This window comes from Gorilla gorilla, chromosome 14 (assembly GCF_029281585.2).
Source record: "Gorilla gorilla gorilla isolate KB3781 chromosome 14, NHGRI_mGorGor1-v2.1_pri, whole genome shotgun sequence".
Classification (NCBI taxonomy): domain Eukaryota; kingdom Metazoa; phylum Chordata; class Mammalia; order Primates; family Hominidae; genus Gorilla; species Gorilla gorilla.
The window spans coordinates 57,599,474-57,618,218 of NC_073238.2; the positions used below are offsets into that span (position 1 = coordinate 57,599,474).

At 41.0% G+C, this 18,745-nt stretch overlaps 1 protein-coding gene and 1 long non-coding RNA gene across 3 annotated transcripts in view; one reads left to right on the forward strand and one right to left on the reverse strand.

The window, feature by feature from the left end:
* Positions 1 to 18,745, forward strand: part of LOC134756983 (uncharacterized) — a 173,830-nt gene that overhangs the window by 152,233 nt on the left and 2,852 nt on the right. The window contains exon 3 of the long non-coding RNA XR_010130550.1: positions 15,607 to 15,773. This is a non-coding gene — a long non-coding RNA (uncharacterized lncRNA). The remainder of the gene's footprint in view (positions 1 to 15,606; positions 15,774 to 18,745) is intronic.
* ENOX1 (ecto-NOX disulfide-thiol exchanger 1) overlaps positions 1 to 18,745 on the reverse strand; it is a 573,843-nt gene that overhangs the window by 108,807 nt on the left and 446,291 nt on the right. For both annotated transcript variants that reach the window (XM_063697309.1, XM_063697308.1), the window contains exon 9: positions 3,512 to 3,618. In XM_063697309.1, coding sequence (XP_063553379.1) covers positions 3,512 to 3,618 — 107 coding nt within the window. The remainder of the gene's footprint in view (positions 1 to 3,511; positions 3,619 to 18,745) is intronic.

Consider the following 18,745-nt stretch of genomic DNA (forward strand, 5'->3'; position numbering starts at 1 on the left):
GTTCTACCACTGACCCACACGGTGTGACATTAGGAAGGATTCTTCATCTCTATTAACCTAAATTGCTCACTGGAATATTATGATTAAAAATAGTTTTGAGGATGAAATGAGTTAACGAATGTACAATACTTAGCATCATGCCAGACACTTGGTTTGCTCAGTTGATAATGCTGGACATTATTATTTCTCATGCAAACATAGTGCCCCTGCATGTGTGTATGTGCCCATGTGTGATCACGTACACACACAGGCACACACACACACCATTCAGATATCCAAAATTCAAAATTAGTAAGATGTTAGGGAACGAAACACAAACAGATGCCTTTTCTTTTGTATTGCACATGGTCATGTTGGGGTTACTGCTTTTGTTGCAATGGTCACTTTAGCATCACATAATTTAGAGCCACAGATCTTAAGATCACATTTTACTTTCTCCATTTATTAGGGGAGTGACTACAATCAAGTTATTTATTTGAGACTTTGTCTAGTCACTCACAAGTGGGGAATAATAATACAAGGCTGTTTACATGTAGTAGCATATGTGAAAACTCATTGTAAAGATTAAAGAATTACACAGGAAATTTCTTACTACTGTGCCTAAAATCCGAACATTGTAATACTTATGCTAAGTATTTATATTATTATTTTGTATCAAGCTGTATATTACATATTTGTGAATTCTTCCTTATTCATTCTGTTCTCTTACATGTACTGTCTTCAGAAATACTTAAAACAGGGGAAAGCCTCCATTATTCTTTTTCCCTCTGTAAAGTCTCTAAATAAAAATCAAATAGTTAAAATAATTTCATGTTATGATCAATAAACATATGAGTAATAATAAAACTAAATTACTACAACGAATTTATTAGGGGCATGACTTGTGCCCATTTGATGGACATGCATATATCACTCCATGTTATGGGTTTTCTCAATTCTTTTCTCTCCTTAGCTCACAGATTTTAACTACAGCATGATGGAGAGGAAAGTATTTATTGCTAACAGCATTTGAATGGTCAACTCTGTACCCTGGGAATCACCCTTGCAGAGGACAGGGAAGGGAGAAAGCAGAGAGACAAGGTCGGAGGTGGGGTGCAGGGGCACCAATCACAGGCAGCCCTGAGAGGCCAGAGGGAAGGCAGACAAGGCTCCTAATTTAATTATGCCACCCAGAAGAAACAGGTGCCAATTCCATCTTAAATAACACCATCAGGCATTGGAGGTGGGTGTCACATGTGATTAGTGGGGAAATATTTAGGCTGTGGACAGCTAATTTTTCTACTGACAAAGAGCCCAATTCCCAAAGAGGTGGCTTAACACTTGAAACAAGGAAAAGTCAGGTGGAAAGCATAAATGAGGCTGAAAGGGACTGTTGTTTAGTCCCTGCGATTAATGACAAACTGTCATATGGTAGTTGTTCTTGTGGGAAAGGGTGGTGGAAAAGAAAAAAAAATTGATGAAAAAGAGCTGAGGGTGTTTCCACAGGGTGCCTCTGGTTCAGCATTAAATCACTAGTACACTCTAATAAATCTGTAGAGGTGTTGCAGATAATTAACAGATGCTGTACATGGGAATGTGGGAAAAAAGCCAATTATCAAGCTTATACGCAACTGAGAAATCATCCACAATGTTAAATTACCAACTGGTATTTAATCAATTAAGCGACATGCAAGAGAAAATCACAGCTAATTTAGAATTCTGTGGCCTAATGTATATCAAAAGAGGTGGGGAAAGTAGCAGGAAGGCACAAAGACCCTTCGCAGGAGCACCTTTGACAGCTGCACTCCATCTGTCCTTCTGGAGCATTATTTCTGTCTCCTAGTACCAAACAAAGCAAGCAGGCTTCCTTAGACCTGCATGGAAGCCTTCACACGTCCTGCTCCCCACCACACCCACGCAGAGGAGGCAGGGTTAAGCGAAGGTGAGAAGTTGAGGCAGACATGGCAGGAAGTGTGATTGAGATCAATATGTGACATTTGCTGACACTCACATTCTAATGATGGCCTTTTTATGCTCAGGTTTATTCGGTAGCAGGCCACCAGCCTTTCTCTCAACATTCCTTTTAATCATGTTTGGTTTTTATGTGAAGAAATAAATAATTCACAGACTGATCATTCCCAAATCTGAATCATAGTTTATGGACTCCAATTTGTGTTTTCATAACCCTCAGTTTGTCTACTGCATCACAAACAGAGGACTCTTTTTTTTTTTAATCTTGAAAATCAACCTTGACCTCGGTCTTAAGTCAGAGTCAGGGAGAACATCAGGTAAGCACCCTTCATTTTTCTGGTCCCTGAAAAATTAAAGAGAAATCCCACCTCTTCCTTACTCATAATCCTGAACAGAAAAACAGAACTGTATCAGTCACCAACCACCGTAGGCATTAGTGAACAAAATAAAAAATGTCCTTCTTAACAATAAATTGCACTAGCATTTTAAGTGTCACATTATTGTGAAGTCATTCAGTATTCACCATAATAACAGTGATAATAAAGAATTCATTTGGTATTCATGTGGATATTACATCTAGTGCTATTGGTATTCAACTGTAATTTAGCATTAGTTAATGGGCACTTAAAATGCTACCCAAATGACTGATATCATAGTACTTTGTGATTCCTCAAACTCTATATAAAATACTTATTTTACAAGTGTGAGCCAAAATCATTAAATAAATAAACCTTACCTTCCATAAGTTTGGGATTTTGAAAGAGGGGAATGTCATTTAGAGAACTTTAATATTAACATGCTAGAGATGGAGAGGCATCCAAATGAAAAACATTCTTTCATTAAAAAAAAGAAGCAAAGACAGTATACTTACTTTTAAATTACAGGTTCAAAGCGTACACTACTCTGTGGAGTTAAAAATAACAGCTGGACGACCAGTGACTAATGACACATTTTGGTCCTTCTAAGTGGCAAGCAGGTCAAATTCTAGACTGTTCTCTTGGGGGTAGATACTCACTTCACACATGCATGGTTGCTGATGGGTAGACCCAGTTGGCCTAGATATTCACTCCCCTTACAACATTGGATCTGGAGAGAAGTGTAATAGGACTTAATGGCTAGCATAGGGACTAAGATGTTGCTTATGGTGAGAAAATATGGACGGAAAGGCGTACTTGTCCAAAGAGCAAACTGTCATCATCACGTAGAACACTAAAAAAAAACCCTCTGTATTTAAAAGCCAGTTTTCTATTGCAAGTTCCATTTTTCTTCGAAATAATTTGCTAGGGAAAGTGTCTTGGTTTATTTCTGAAATCTTTACTATGAATGGGAAAAAGTATTTTCTCCCATTGCAGGGGAGAAAAACACTGTGTTCCCTAAGTGTTAAGTCAGCTGCTTTTCTGGACAAGGAACAAATCTCAGCTGCATTTGGAGCTGACAGTGAGATCAGACAATGGCAGGCGGACTGCCCACTGTAACAGAAACCATCATGGCTGCAGCCATGCTATTCTCTGCCAATCCAGCTGTGTGATGGTGGTTAAAAAGTAATAATAAAATCACCAACCTCAGAATGCTTTCGCCAAATGTCTATGTTCTTGCGCTGGGCTTTCGAGAAATGGTCCCAAGCTTTTTGTCTGGTAGAAGCGTTGAAAACGGCCACAATCTGCTCAACTTTGGTGAACAAGGAAGTCAAACAAGACAAGTAATTTATGTTGTGATCACTATAGGGAAGCAAAGCAAAGACACTAGGAGTCTATGGATGATGTCACAATAGAAACAACATCATCAATATCCATCCAATTTGTGCCTTTCGTACTTACATTTTAGCAAGGTTGGGGATGTCTCCCTTCAAGTCTGTCTCCATAACTTTAGGTTAAAACAAATTCTAAGTATGACTGGGAGAAGGGCAAGGGCATCTACTTCCAAGCATTCTTTAGCTGTTGTTTCAATATGTGATTTGGTCTATCTATATACCTAGATCTATAGATATATAGACACTGGTGTTGGCATTCAGATATACAGACAAAGTAATGCTAGGGTTGGGTGCAGAGAAGTGAAGCCAGGGAGAGGTGGCTGAACGAGGAAGAGCCAAACATATATCATTTTCTCTTTTGGTCTCTATCTCAAGGACTCAATCACAGTCCTCTCAAGACGTTATCATGTCCAAGTTCCAAATTGGGACAATGAATAGCCGTGCCATATCTCCCCTCAATCTCAGGGGTTCATTTTTCCTCCTTGGCTCCTTTCTCCTCCCCCTGTTGCACTGACTGCAGCCAGCCCTCCAGCCCTCTGGCAGGGAACAGGAACCATAGCCTCTACCTCAAGACAGACCAAAGCTCACCCAACCAGCGGCACTGGCATGCAGGTCTTATTTCAACCACCATATGGCACCCTCCATAGCTCCTCATGATCACATTCCATTATCACTCTCACAAGGCTCCCCGCCCTCTGGCTCCCAAACCACTTGAAGTTCTAACTCTATCATCTTGACTTAATTTAGTACTTCTGCTGCTTTCAGGCCTGGTGCTACTGGACTGGTAAATGTTGAGGGGTTATGAACAAAACTACATAGACAAAGGCATGGGCTCTTAGTAGCGGGTATTATGGGTGGAGCCAACTAACTGTAGACTTAATCTTGCTTAAACAGTTATTGATCCAGTAAGCATGAGATTAAGGAAATTAAAGCACTAAATTAATCATATGATTAAACCTGAACTTCTAAATTTTTAGTTAAGAAGGCTCAGTTAAAATTAGCTTCTCAAGGATTCTAACACCCCATCAACATAAATCTTTCATAAGTGATTCCCAAGGCTCTATTATAAAAAAGGACATCAAAGCTCTTCCAAATCTTCTGGTGTCCAAAGAATGTCAAAGAGCAATAGAGTAATCCCCACAGAAGAACAACACTTGGTGCCATAATTTTTAAATTAGCACACAAAATAAATGTATGATGGAGCAGAAGGAAAAAAGCAGATTCCATTCACTTACAATATCGTGAATACTTTTCTATGCTGATGAACAACTACTTCTCAATCTATGGCTGATTTTCACAGAGGGCTTTTATCTTTTTGCTATTAATATTTTTACTATTTTCTACTTCAGGAGAATCCCAACCCCAAATCTCCTTATTTAGCAAAACCTGTCATCATGTCACATGATGAATTTATTTGACTCAATTTTAACAGGAGGATTTGCCTTCAATTTGACTCATACTCTCCTTGGGAACATGTGGCTTCCCTCCTCGACCTCAACTGGAAGAACTAAACTCCAGACTAAACATCTGGGGCTGCTCTAAGTGCTGGCCATCAGCTGACCACTGATCCTTAGTGCTCTGGTTGGCTGTCCTGCAGCACAGCCAGCAGAGGAGAGAACCTGTTCCAGTGGATCACCGGGGCTTTCTGCATGTTTTGTCTGTACGCAGGCTGGGATCATTGGGAATTTCAGCTGCCTTCTGTAGGGGCAACACAGAACAGTCAGCCCCAAATCTAGGCTGGCAGGGGTGGTGATCAAGAGGTTATTAAAGAGTAATGGGCTTCGTTGCTTATAATAACATAGCTCTTTGGCATCATTTAGAAGAGGAAGAACTATGATGTCCTGACACCAGTCCTAAGGGGAAAGGACAATATGGGTTGAGATTGAGTGTTTGGTTGGTAATAGTGAAAATTCTGACATCAATCAGAGAAGGCTGTTAATAAAAATGAAACACTAAAGAAAAGTATATCTGTTCATAAAAACGTGTAAGGGGCCAGAGAGAATGAAGGTAAGGAAGACTAGTAATGCACCTGGAGGAGTACAGAAAAGAAAGAACTAAGAAAAAGGACCCAATGGCCCAACAGTGCACAGGTTTAGGGGTAAAAGGAGATCCCCTAATATCTACTCAAGCCATGTGCTATTAGATATTTCCTGTTTGTGGCTAAGTGCCTCGGTTACTTAGAACACGTTATTACCATATCCCAAGGCATAAGTTCAGTTCATTCATTCATTCAACAAACATCTGGATTCCTGTTAGCTACCAGGAACTTGATTAATTGCTAGAAATATATGATCAAGGCCCAGTCTTGTCTTTGATGCAATCAATCATAGTCTCGGAAGAGAAAGAAAGACAAGCAGATAATTATCCTGTGCAAGAGAGGTGCAGATGACAGCTTTGAAGACACAGAGAAGAGAAGAGAGTAGCTAAGTAGATAGGTGGCATTAGAAAACATTCCACAAATAGGGCAACATTTCTGCCAAGTCTTAAATAGTGAAGCAATGCTTGCTTGGCAGAGAAGGCGGGAGTGGCCTGTTCAAAGGCTGGTATAGAGTTGTGGGAGGATGAGTGAAAGTAGCTGTGGGGCTGGGGCTGGGGCTAGTGTTAGGTATGAATCAAGAGAGACCATGTATGCTAACTCTGATTGGGAACTTTATATTGTAGGATTGGCTTGGGAGAAATTACAAAGGAATGAATTAAGGCAGAGGCTCTGGCATGGAGTGTGGCACCGGCAGTCATTTGACAGGGAGACTTGATAGGAGGAGGCAGCTGACTTGCTACATGGGAGGAGGAAGAGGGGTGGGAGGTACCACGATGACTGGAGCTGGGAAGTACATCCCAAACTATGAGAACAAGCATCGGTGGAGGGCTGAGAAAGAAGATAAGGAATTTACTTTCGGACATATTGAGTCTGAGATGCCTGAAGACCATCCAAATGGAGCTGAAATATGGATTAGGGGTTCAGAAAGAAGTCAGAATTCAAAGAGATATGGCCAACATTTTCTGGGCCATTCTCCATTTCTTGTATTCTTTTTCAATAGGGTAATTAATTAGATGTAAAACTAAGTGGGATTTAATTTTATACTTATGAACTTATACACTTTTTTCCCCTATACCAATCAAAAAGCAAAACAAAAGCAAAACAAAATAAAATCCCACAAAACCCCAATAACTGTGTAACTCAGGTTTGGAAACCACTCTCACAGTATTCACACGGCCCAGTTTTACCTCTCTCATTGCTTCACACACTGTCCCTGAACCAGCCATTTATCTTGCAAATGAAAGTTCCTGGGCACACACAAAAAAGGACTCTGGAGGAGCGCTTTCATCAGCATTAACTCATCATCATTAGGGAAAAAGCACCTCTAAGAGTATGCCCTAATGAATGTCATTCAAAGACAGCATATTTTTAAGCTCATAAATCAGGATGACTACTGGTATTGATGTAAATACACTATTCATTGCTTATAGCAGGAAACACCAGAGAGGAAGTCCATGAATTAGATGACCACTGACTACCTCTCTGGTATAATTCATACTACTTACTCTATCTATATACAATAAAACCTGTTAAGAAGTTACTATCTGAACAGGCTCTTCAAAACTTTGCTTCTCAGAGAAAGATATAACCAGCAAACAAGATGGCATTGGCATTTGTTCAAAGCAAGTAGCTTATAGAAGTTGTGCTGCAGGCAGAATAAATTGAGACCTACTCCCTACCCAATGCCTTCACCACCTCAGTGGTCCACAGAGTGGTGGCCAGAGGCCCCACACAATCCTGTATCAGATAAAAAGCATAGATTCTGTTTGATTGCCACTTACTTATTCAAGAAAGTATACTCAAAAGTTTTGCAGGTAAAGGGAATTTTTTTTCTTTGAGGGATAACATTTTCCCAAATCTTCTATTAGCAACTGAAAGAGCTCTCCATCAGAAAATTTAAATTTACCCCTCACACTTTGCAAATCTTCCCCCCCCAATTCTGTGTTTTAATTGTTTGCCTAAATTAGGTTGAGGATCATAAGAAAATTAAAAATGATAAATTCTTCAGAAGTATGCCTGAATGCCAGTTTTAGATATCACAGTAGAGCCCCTAGTATACCCAGCAGCTGTAAATGACCTTAAGGGCAGGATAAACACAGCCTTGATGAAGTTGCTAATCACTCCACAGAGCTGCAAACCCTCACTAGTGGTTATTCATGAGCTTACACATATGTATGTGTAGAGATACATACATGCACCTAGCATACACACATTACACACATATATGTATATATTCTTCCAATTTTAAACAAACCCATAAGACTAATTTAACAACTTTTTTTGCACTTTTCCCCACCCCAAAATGTTTGGACATTTGCTGAGTTTAGAGCACACTTCTTACTGATAGAGAACTTTACAGACTATCATGAGAAGCACTGGTCTTCAGCCTTCTCTGGGAGGGAAAGCTCAGAACAGGAGATCCATTTATCCAGGAACAGACCACACTGAAGCAAGCTCCCTGGGAAAAAGCAGCCACTGGGTGCAAAAGCTCAGATTTCTGGGCTGCACAAGACTCCTGAATTTTGAGCTCTGGGCAGGAATGCATGGGAGATGAAAGAGAAAGGTTAGAGTCCTCCAGAGAACACGAACACAGCCCTTTTCCCTTCATGTCTTGCCGACTGCCTTCTTTCTCACAGGCCCTGCACCTCTTGTATTCCTTGTTCCAGCTAAATAGCGGTGAAAGAGCCTTAATCCAGTTAGTGTCCCAAATATCTGGAGAAACTGATTAAGTCCTTAAAGGCAGTAGGCTTGCCTAAATAAAGCACCTCAAACAAATCTTCCAAGCTTAGTTTTTGTTTTTTAATGCTATCTGGGCTCATGTTAGAGCCTCAACTCTGCAGGGTACACAGGACATTTTTCTTTCTTTAAGGGATAACATTTTCCCAAATCCTCTATGAATAGCCCATGAGAGATTTTCAAAGGGATATGACACAAATGAAATAGTTGACCTCTCCCACCCCAGCTTGTTTTTGTTGTTTTAAAATACTAATAGCTAGGGGAGAAGGGACAGAAGAAAAGTGTAAGGCTTTAGATGTAGTGCTGGAATTGGTGAGCCTTGGCTTTAGACTGAAGAATTATAATGGAGGGAATGCAGTAAGTGATTCCAGCTCTCAGGATACCCAGAGGAGCAAGACAAGGTCCAAGGGAGAAGCGGTATGTGTCGGACAGCACATAAGAGGAAGCTGCTGCTATAAAAGAGATTCCCAGACAGACTCCTGCACATTCACTCGGGTTCTGGGTCCTGAGCATGAAGGAGCTGGCAGTCAGCCTGGCAGAAAGCCCAGGAAACAGAGAATGAATACGGTCAAACCCATACTTTAAGGAGGGATGGACTGGAATTTCAAATTGAGGAAGAAAAGGGCATTCTGGGGTTTTGTCTTGAGATATGTAAAAAAAAGCTTCACATGACATTGTGAGTCCATTACAGCCCACTTAAAACTGAGGCCAAGACACCAACAGCAGACATCATATTTCTGAACTTCCTGGCTAGATGAGGCCAGATATTTGTTTCTTTTAGGGCAGCATCCCCAACGTTTTTGGCACCAGGAAATGGTTTTGTGGAAGACAGTTTTTCCATGGACAGGGGGTTGGGGATGGTTTGGGGATGAAACTGTTCCATCTCAGATCATCATTAGTTAGATTCTCATAGGGAGCATGCAACCTAGATCCCTTGCATGCACAGTTCACAATAGGGTTCACGCTCCTGTAAGAATCTAATGCCACTGCTGATCTAACAGGAGGCAGAGCTCAGGCGGCAATGCTCACTCACCTGGTGCTCACTTCCTGCTGTGCGGCCCAGTTCCTAACAGGCCACGGACAGTACCGGCCCAGGGGCTGGGGACCTCTGTTTTAGGGAATGGAATTTGAATAGAATAAAGAGAAGCCTACTGATCACAGTATATAAAAAAACAGCATGTTTTGAGCAAATTTCAAGCAAGCAAGAAATGATCAAATTGTTCAAATAAAACAGAAAGATATTAGGTATATAGTGACTTTTAAAGATTTGCATCACTCCAAGTATACTCCAGGGAATTGTAGAGCCCTTTATTAATGCATATATTTAAAAATTTTGGAAAGTAAAGCAATACATGAGATTATAAATCTAATAGTTCCACAAAATATATAGCATTTATTAAGCTTTTTAAATCCAATAAATCTCCTGCCTAGATTACCCCTACTGACTAAATGAAAGTAATGTATGTACAGAAGAAAAAAGGGACAATATTAAAAAAAAGTCTACCTTCCCATCTTGACAACTCTACCAATTTCTCTTTTTAAAGATAACCAGTAACCACTATTAACAGATCCTAGCACATCCATCCAGAAAATAAGGTTATGCATATAGTACAAACAGTGTGTATTTTTCTATGAGAAACCTTTTTTACTTACACAAAGGTGCTAATATTATATACGTTATTCTGTACCTTGCTTTTTTCACTTAATATATCTTGGAAATCTATTCATATGTATGTTATCAATAAGGCTGCTATAAACATCTTCCAACATATCTTCTGAAATCCTTACATAAATATCTTTATAAAAAATTCTTAGCAGTAGAAAGGCTAGATAAAAGAGCACCTGAATTTTTAATTTTGAAAGGTACTGGCAAGTTGCACTCTATGTCCCTGAAGTGTTTTTCAGTTTGTTTCTCTTACCCTTTGCCAACACTGCATAATCAAATTTAGCTTTTGCCATTCCTGATAGATGACAGAAGGCATGAATTACATGGTAACCAACTGTCTGCACCAGTGATATGTATGTTTGCAGTTTCCATTACAAATAACAGAAACAAGTCCAGACTCATTGAGCCTGCCCTGTATTCAGTTGTTGGCTCGATGCTAAGAGTCATCACATAGCAGCAGGAGGAGAGACCTGGTTTCTGGGGATCTTTTCTTCTTTGTGACCCTCGAAATGGCAACCCTGATCTCCTCTGGGTCTCTACTAACTCCCTTAGTGGTTACGAAAATCATATAACGGTAATAGGAGATTTCTTTCTTTTTGAGATGGAGTCTCACTGTCACCCAGCCTGAAGTGCAGCGGCATGATCTCGGCTCACTGCAACCTCAGCCTCTCGGGTTCCAGTGATTCTCCAGCCTCAGCCTTCCGAGTAGCGGGTATTACAGGTGCGCACCACCACACCTGGCTAATTTTTGTATTTTTAGTAGAGATGGGGTTTCACCCCGTTGGCCAGGCTGGTCTCGAACTCCTGACCTCAAGTGATTCGCCCGCCTCGGCCTCCCAAAGTGCTGGGATTACAGGCATGAGCCACCGTGCCCAGCCCTGTGATAGGCAATTTCTAATTACTTAGCCCTTACTGGGCTAGGCACTATGCTTGATGATTTCAAACAGTAGTTATCAAAGTGTGGCCCCTGGACCAGCATCATCAGCATCACTTGAGAACTCACTAGAAAGGCAAACACTCAGACTCCAGACCTACCAAAGGAGAAACTCTAGGGATGGGGCCCAACAGACTCTGCTTTAACAAGCTCTCTGCATGATTCCAAGGCATGCTAAAGTTTGAGAACCTCTGATTATCTTACCTAAGTTTTCCAACGACCGTCTGAGGTAGGTGCTAGTATGAATGCCCATTTCATTGATGAAGAAACTGAGGTTCACTGAGACGAATATTTACTTGTCCAAGGTCATATATTTAGCAGTGGCGAAGTTGGCAATGGAAATTACATCTGTCCAACTTCAAATCATGTATTTATACCCATTATATGATGGGCCAAAGTCTCATGAGCTCTGTGGTGTGTAATGTGCTAGACTTTGTATACACACTGGGGATAAAAAGGGCCAAATGTGCAGCTGGTCCTTGAGCTGCTCAGAGTCCCTGGGGGAGACAACATATATATGATTGAATCGCAAGATGAGAATTGCTTAAGAGAGCTGCAGAGGGTGCCAAGGGAGGCCAAGAAAGGCTTAAAGGACCCCTTGGCTGAAACTTGCAGCTAAGTTGAATTTTCAATGCAAACAAGCCAAACATTGGAGGTTATGATGGAGCAGGAAGCTGCATTTACCTCTCTACAAAAGTGTATTGAGGAACATGAGCCACAGTGCAGAAGAATCAAAGCGTCTGGAAAAAAGGTCCCTACTTCTTTTGTGTCTACCAGGCTGGAACCAATTTCTCTCAGTGTGTGCCCTCAGCCTTCTCATTTTGTCTAAAATCCAGTCTGTCCTACTTTTTTTGAAATAAAAGTCATTGAATAAGCCTCAGCAGGGGAAACTTACAGAAGTGGGGCCAAGGGAGTGTTTTTATGAATACAACACTGTTTTGGGGGTTGCATGTAGAGGGGAAGAGAGAGTTGGGAAATCTGTGTTGGTCAAGTCTTAGCTCCATCGCTAACTAGCTGTGTGACCTGAAGAAAGTGTCCAACTGTTTGAATCCCAAGGCAAAGGGGGCTGGGCTAGACCATCCTGAATCTCCTTTCTGGCTCTGGGAGCCTTTAGAACAGGGCTTAGCAAACTTTATAAGGAAAGGAATAGACAGCAATTATTTCTGGCTTTGCAGGTCATACATCTACCTTGCTATAGAAGGTGTCTACACACATAAGTGATTTCTCTCCTTAAACAGAAATCCTCTCACTTTGTCTGTGGCTACTCTTCCATGATTCTCCCCAGGTACAATTTTCTTTGGTTGGAAAACAAACACTAAGTTGTACTTCTCTTTCAGTTACGCAGAGTCAAGAACACATCATCTCTGCTTTAAAGTAACTTTACTGACACCTTACTTTTCCTCAATTTGAAAGTGTCTTGGCTTTAAAAAATCTTTGTAAAAATTTTTTTTATGCATGGATTTTGTCCAGTGTAGCTCAGAGACTGTTTCCCAGAGTACCCCAATGCTATCAACACACATTCCCCTCGCCTGATGTGGGGCAGTGGCTAGAGTCCAGTCCTAGACCTGGGCTCATATCAAAGTGACAGAGTTTTCATCTTTAGCTCCCAGAAGTTATACCTTTCCTGATTTGCTGCATTTCACTTAATATGCACTCCAATTCTTTATTGTTCCAGAGTATAAGACTTGATTTCTATCTTACATTTTGGTATTATTAAAGATTTTTTTTAAAAAACATAATGATTTGACTCAGTGTATATATTTTCCATGAGACTGAAAGGAAGGATACCAAAAAAAAAAAAAAAAAAAAAAAAGAAAAAAAAGACTCATTTCAGTTCTGGCAGGCATAGTGTCCTCCACCATCACCTTTGGCATCCTGTGAAACAGAACATTCTGTGCTCATCCTTGATGCTGAAGTTTTTATACATATTATTTTCTCTGGATATTTATTCCCTGAGACCAAAGAGGTATTTTTTTTTAATGGAAATAATGTTTTCAGCACTTAATGCATTGGCAAATACAGCCATCAGTACAATTTTGAGGAGAAATAGAAAACCTGTCACGTTGTTAAAGCAGTCATGGGGAATTTTTTCCCATGGATGAACTACAGCAATGACTGCTACAGACATGGGAAAACATTTTAACACTTCATAAAATTCCTTTTTGACAGCAGGGGACATAGAAGCCAAATTTCCCTTGGTGGAAATAAAAAATGTTTGGCTGAGATGTTCCTAAGAAGTAAATAATTTCAGAAAGAGCTTTGCAGGCAGAAGAAATGTGGACAAGGACACCAATCTGCCTAAAAGGGGGATCACGGTACACAGAGATCAGAAACCCCTCACATTTCACTCTAGCACTTAGCACACAACCTGACACTTGATAAATATTTGTGGAATGAATTTAATCATTCATTCAGACACTTGAGGCTTTTACAATTTTACCCAAGAAGATAGATGAGGGCGTGACAGTGGAGAACTGTCAGTGCCCTGCGCAGCCGTCTTTGACAATAATTCTGACCAATCTTCAGCACCTGCAGAATCCAATGCACAAAACCTCAGGGTTGAAGTGTGGCTTAAAATTCACAGTGTAGCCCAGGAGGGGCTTCACAGCAAGGTACAGGCAGAACATTTGCACGGAGTAATATCTGATTGCCTGTTCTATGATCACTTTAGGAGCTTTGAACCTCATGGTTGGGTCCTGGAAGATATCTGTATTTAGATATCCAGAGATGATAAAGGATCCACATGGTTGATATAAGAACTGTGGAATCTTAAGGGTGGAAAGGAACTTTAAGGGATTACTGGTTAAACCCTTTTATTACAGAGATGAGAAAAATGAGACTGAAGTTGCTTAAAAGACTTTCCCAAAGTCACAAGGCTAATTAATGGTCAAACTTGGATTAGAACCAGATCTCTCTGCCTAGTCAAAAGTCTTTCCACCATTTGCAGCTTTTAAGACCTAAGATGAGGCTGATGCCATTACCTATCACAAATATATAAAGTAAAGTTGCATGATAGTTCTAACCTTTCCAATCTCCAGGTTGAAATGATATTGATAATGGTACTCTAATACTCCTACTGTAAAATTCTCAACTAAAGTATATGCTGTATGCTCTACTTTAAAGAGAATGGCGTATTAGAGCTAAGATCATTGAGATCACAGTTTACTAAAAAACACTTAGGCTGTGTTCTGCAATATTAGGTTCTAGCCCAATTTTCAGCACCATGTTCCTTTCCACCTGCAATTGGTCAACAACCAATATTTTTTTTCTTAGGTCTTCTATGTGCTTACAAGAATTATGCCAGGTCCAGAAGAGGCACAGTGAGGTAGAAAAGAGAACAGTAAGCGGCTCATGTCTCTATTTAGCCTAAAATCTTGCTAGAGGGAAAATCAAGCAAACAAACCAATAAACTTGATGCACATAAAATAATTAGAAAATAAGTCCTCAAGTAGATAGTATTAACAAGTGCTGCAGAAGGTAGGTGAAAGGGAGATGATTATGGGTTATAATGGGTAAACAAGGTTTCATGGAGGAAATGTGATAGAAGTGGGCTTCAATTTTGGCACTTGGAGGAGGGGAAATAGTTCAGACAAAGGAAACAGCACAAGCAAATGTGTGGAGGTAGGAAAGAGGGTAGTGCCAGAAGCAAATACTTTATTTTTCAGCCAGATAGCAGCATTTATACTCAGTGTGATGACAGCACACCTCTTCAACTCTACCTATAAGCTGTACCTTTACATTTATAATATTCTTAATTTTCATTTTACACACACACACACATACACACACACACACTTAGAAAGCAAACTGTACAAGGAGCCAAGAGTCTTGGTTCTAAACTGCCCATAAACTACTAAATGACCAAGGCCTCTCACGTCTGCTCTCTGAGACTCAGTTTCCTCCTCTGTAAAATGAAAGGGTTTGGCGCAACCCTTTAAGATCCCTCTTAGCTCTAACATTCTATAATTTCTGCTTTTTATCCATGCTCATTATATGTATGGCACATATTCTTAAATTAATATTAATCAACCCTTCTGCACTGCTGCTGGCTTTCCCATTTGCCTTTTCTCCAGTTTGTTCCCTTCTCTCTTACCAGGAAGCATGTTGGGAAAGTAGCAAAATGGGGATATCATGGAGTGTTTAAATTTTTATTAGATATGTGTGTGTTGTAATTGTTAAAAGGCATGCAAAACTTATCATCTTGGCATGCATATTAATAACTGAATGTGGTAGTCCATGCTTCCTGAACTTTATAAACAGCTCCTGTATGAGCTTTGAAATGACAAGCTTTGTTCATAACTGAGAAACTGAAAGTGGGCAGGCCTATGGGGAGTTCCTGTGAAGTATACATTTTTAAAAAGCAAAGATAAAAACTCCAACGTCTCTGAGTTGGAAAACCTGGGGAAGTTTCTGGCAAATGGACGGGTTAAGAAATGACATAAAGGTGAGACTAGGATGCTATCGGGATAAGGTGACATGACAAAGATGATTTACCTGTTCCGAATTTTTTTTTCTCTTTTTTCTATATTTAGCAAATGAGGTCTATCCAGCTGGCCCAGAAGGGAGGAGAAAGCCCCAGGTGCCACAGCAGGATAGACGATGTCCTCATCTAACATCTTTCATAACTGTACATCCATGGTCAGAAGAGAAAAATCGCCCTACACAGAAGTGAATGGATGCCGTACTCCCCAAAATTCAGGTTGGGTTTTTTTTTTTTTTTTTTTTTTTTTTTTTTTTGAGATGGAGTCTCGCTCTGTCACCCAGGCTGGAGTGCAGTGGCGCCATCTCGGCTCACTGAAAGCTCTGTCTCCCAGGTTCACGTCATTCTCCTGCCTCAGCCTTCCGAGTATCTGGGACTACAGGCGCCTGGGACTACATGCGCCCGCCACTGCTCCCGGCTAATTTTTTGTATTTTTAGTAGAGACGGGGTTTCACTGTGTTAGCCAGGATGGTCTCGATCTCCTGACCTCGTGATCCGCCCACCTCGGCCTCCCAAAGTGCTGGGATTACAGGCGTGAGCCACTGCGCCCGGCCTCGGGTTGGGTTTAATTACAGCCCCCTGACGCTTTAAGCTAAGACTTTGCTAAAAACAATGACTGTTTGATATTTAATAGCTGGTCCTGGGGTGAAGACCAGAGATATAAAAAAGGTTAGAACTTTCATAAATATGGGCAGAACTAAACACCAACAAAGCTAGAGGGTAACTGATGGACTTTGATGGGGACCTTTGAATAAATCACAACTTTTTCTTTATGTTATTATTAATGACTTGTGATGCTTTTCAAACAACTTTTGTTAAGCACTGAACTTCAGGAACGGTGGCTGGACAGCAATCTAGGCCAAACATTTGAGCCTATGGATCCTTTCCAAATGAAAGCAAGAACAAGTACACAAGCACAGAAAGGAGATAGGTGCATCTAATCCAGCTCATGGATCACACCTGAAGTTTCCCTTCTCGTATTCAACCAATTGGTTATTTCCAGCAAAATCCATAAGGGGACCCACATGCTTTTACCATGCTTTGAACTCTGCAATGTACCTGATCTTCCCTAGATGCTGCTGAGTGAGCCCTCCGTGTTTGGCTTGTTTGCGGCCTGATCCACTATTTAGCTAGTTTGCCAATACACCTGCTTCCAAACCACCTCACAACAATTTCCCAACATGCTTGGCTGTTTAGTGAACAGGCTACCATGGAATGCCATGAAGGACGGCATCGACACTGGGGAGATCTTTTGGCACTGACACTAAGGAGATCCTTTACGTGGAGAGGGAGCAGTCGGGGCTGCTATGGAATAACCAGGAGATTTCCAGCCACCTGGGAGAAGGAAAGCTGAGGTGCAATTCCTGAATACTCATGCTTAACAATTCTAATCTCATTCTAAGGGAAGAAGCCAAAATGTGATTCCTGTGGTATTTGCCAGGAATATTAATGCAGACAAATGGGGTGTGACTGGTTCTGCTTTTGGAAAATGCAGCAAGTGTGTCAGTCACCGAGGACTTTAGCAGTTATTGTTTTACAAGCATCCCCAAAGTCCTGACTTCAAACACATCTTACCACACTGAACAGAGCTATGGAAAGCAAGAAGTACAGTTGAGACACAAACATAGCTCCACTAGAGAGAGGGAAATTCGGGACAGGAAAGGAGAGGCGTTCGGATTAAAGGATGAGGAGATGTGTACGTACCTACCATGTTAGTCAGGTTACTGCTAATAGTTTCACAGACTGGGTTCCTTTTTGCAGCCCTTTTTGTAAAAGCACATAGAAGAGAATGGAAAGTTCTGAGGTTGCTCAATGAGATATGCAATCTTCTGGTTCTGCCTCACAGGCTTAATTCTAGCCCAGGCTCACATTTAAGGTATCCCCCATCTTCGAGTCATCCTGAAAGATCTTGGCTGTCAAAGACTCACAGGAAGGCTCCTCAGAGTCTTCACTGCTGGGATGTGTACACCCTGGCCAGCATTGTAGGATTTTCACAATGTCGGTTGATATCTGCCAACTGCTGAAATACTTCTCAGAATCAAATTACAGGGCTAAGGGGGACTCCCAAATAGTAACAGGCAGATGGTAAATACAGAGGTTGTTGGATGGTTACAATTGGGGATACTACAGCATAAATTTCTGATGATTCTTTCACCCCAACTCTCCTAATATTTCCTAGCCTCTGACCAAGAATTTGGTAAAGTGTGGCAATTTCCAATAAAAAGTACAGCTATTGAGCTTTTTCTCTGATTTGCTTCATTATGCATGCAAGTTGAAACCTTGTTTCCTGCAGATGATGCTAACATCAATGCCAAACTACTCAACGAGGTCACCAGAAATTTCTGAACTCACTGTTTCAGGGTTCCCTCCTGCCTGTCTTCTGATCTACTCATTCATTCACTCACTCATCCACCAAATATTTCTTGCATATTTCTATGTTATAAGGCTTGATATATATTGATGACTTGATATATATTGATGTCTCTTCCTTTGTGACGCCTGCTATAATAACTAAAAGCAGACATATCATGAAATCACTACTCATTTGGATAAGTGTTACAAAGGACCTTAATAAAGATTCAGTGGGCTGGGCACGGTGGCTTACACCTGTAATCCCAGCACTTTGGGAGGCCGAGGTGGGCAGATCACGAGGTCAGGAGATCGAGACCATCCTGGCTAACATGGTGAAACCCTGTCTCTACTAAAAATACAAAAAATCAGCTGGGCGTGGTGGTGGGTGCCTGTAGTCCCAGCTACTCGGGAGGCTGAGGCAGGAGAATCATTTGAACCCGGGAGGCAGAGGTTGCAGTGAGCCGAGATTGCACCACTGTACTCCAGCCTGGGTGACAGAGTGAGACTCCATCTCAAAAAAAAAAAAAAAAAAAAAAAAGAGAGAGATGCAGTGATGGCAAATCTACTAGAAGAGGGTGGACCAGAAAGACCTCTCTGAAGAGGTGGCTCTTGATCCAAGACCTATAGGATAAGAAGAAGTCAAGCACACAGAGTATGGGAAAGGGCACCCCAGGCAGAAGTAACAGAACATATAAAGGCCGAGTGGTGGAAGGTGGTTTTGATGGGCTCAGGGGGAGAGGGGCCAATGGAGATGATGCATGGTGAGTCTGAGGATAACTGAAGCTAAAGAAGTGAGCACAGAGAGCTCTGTCAGCTAGGGACAGTGAATATTCTCTAAA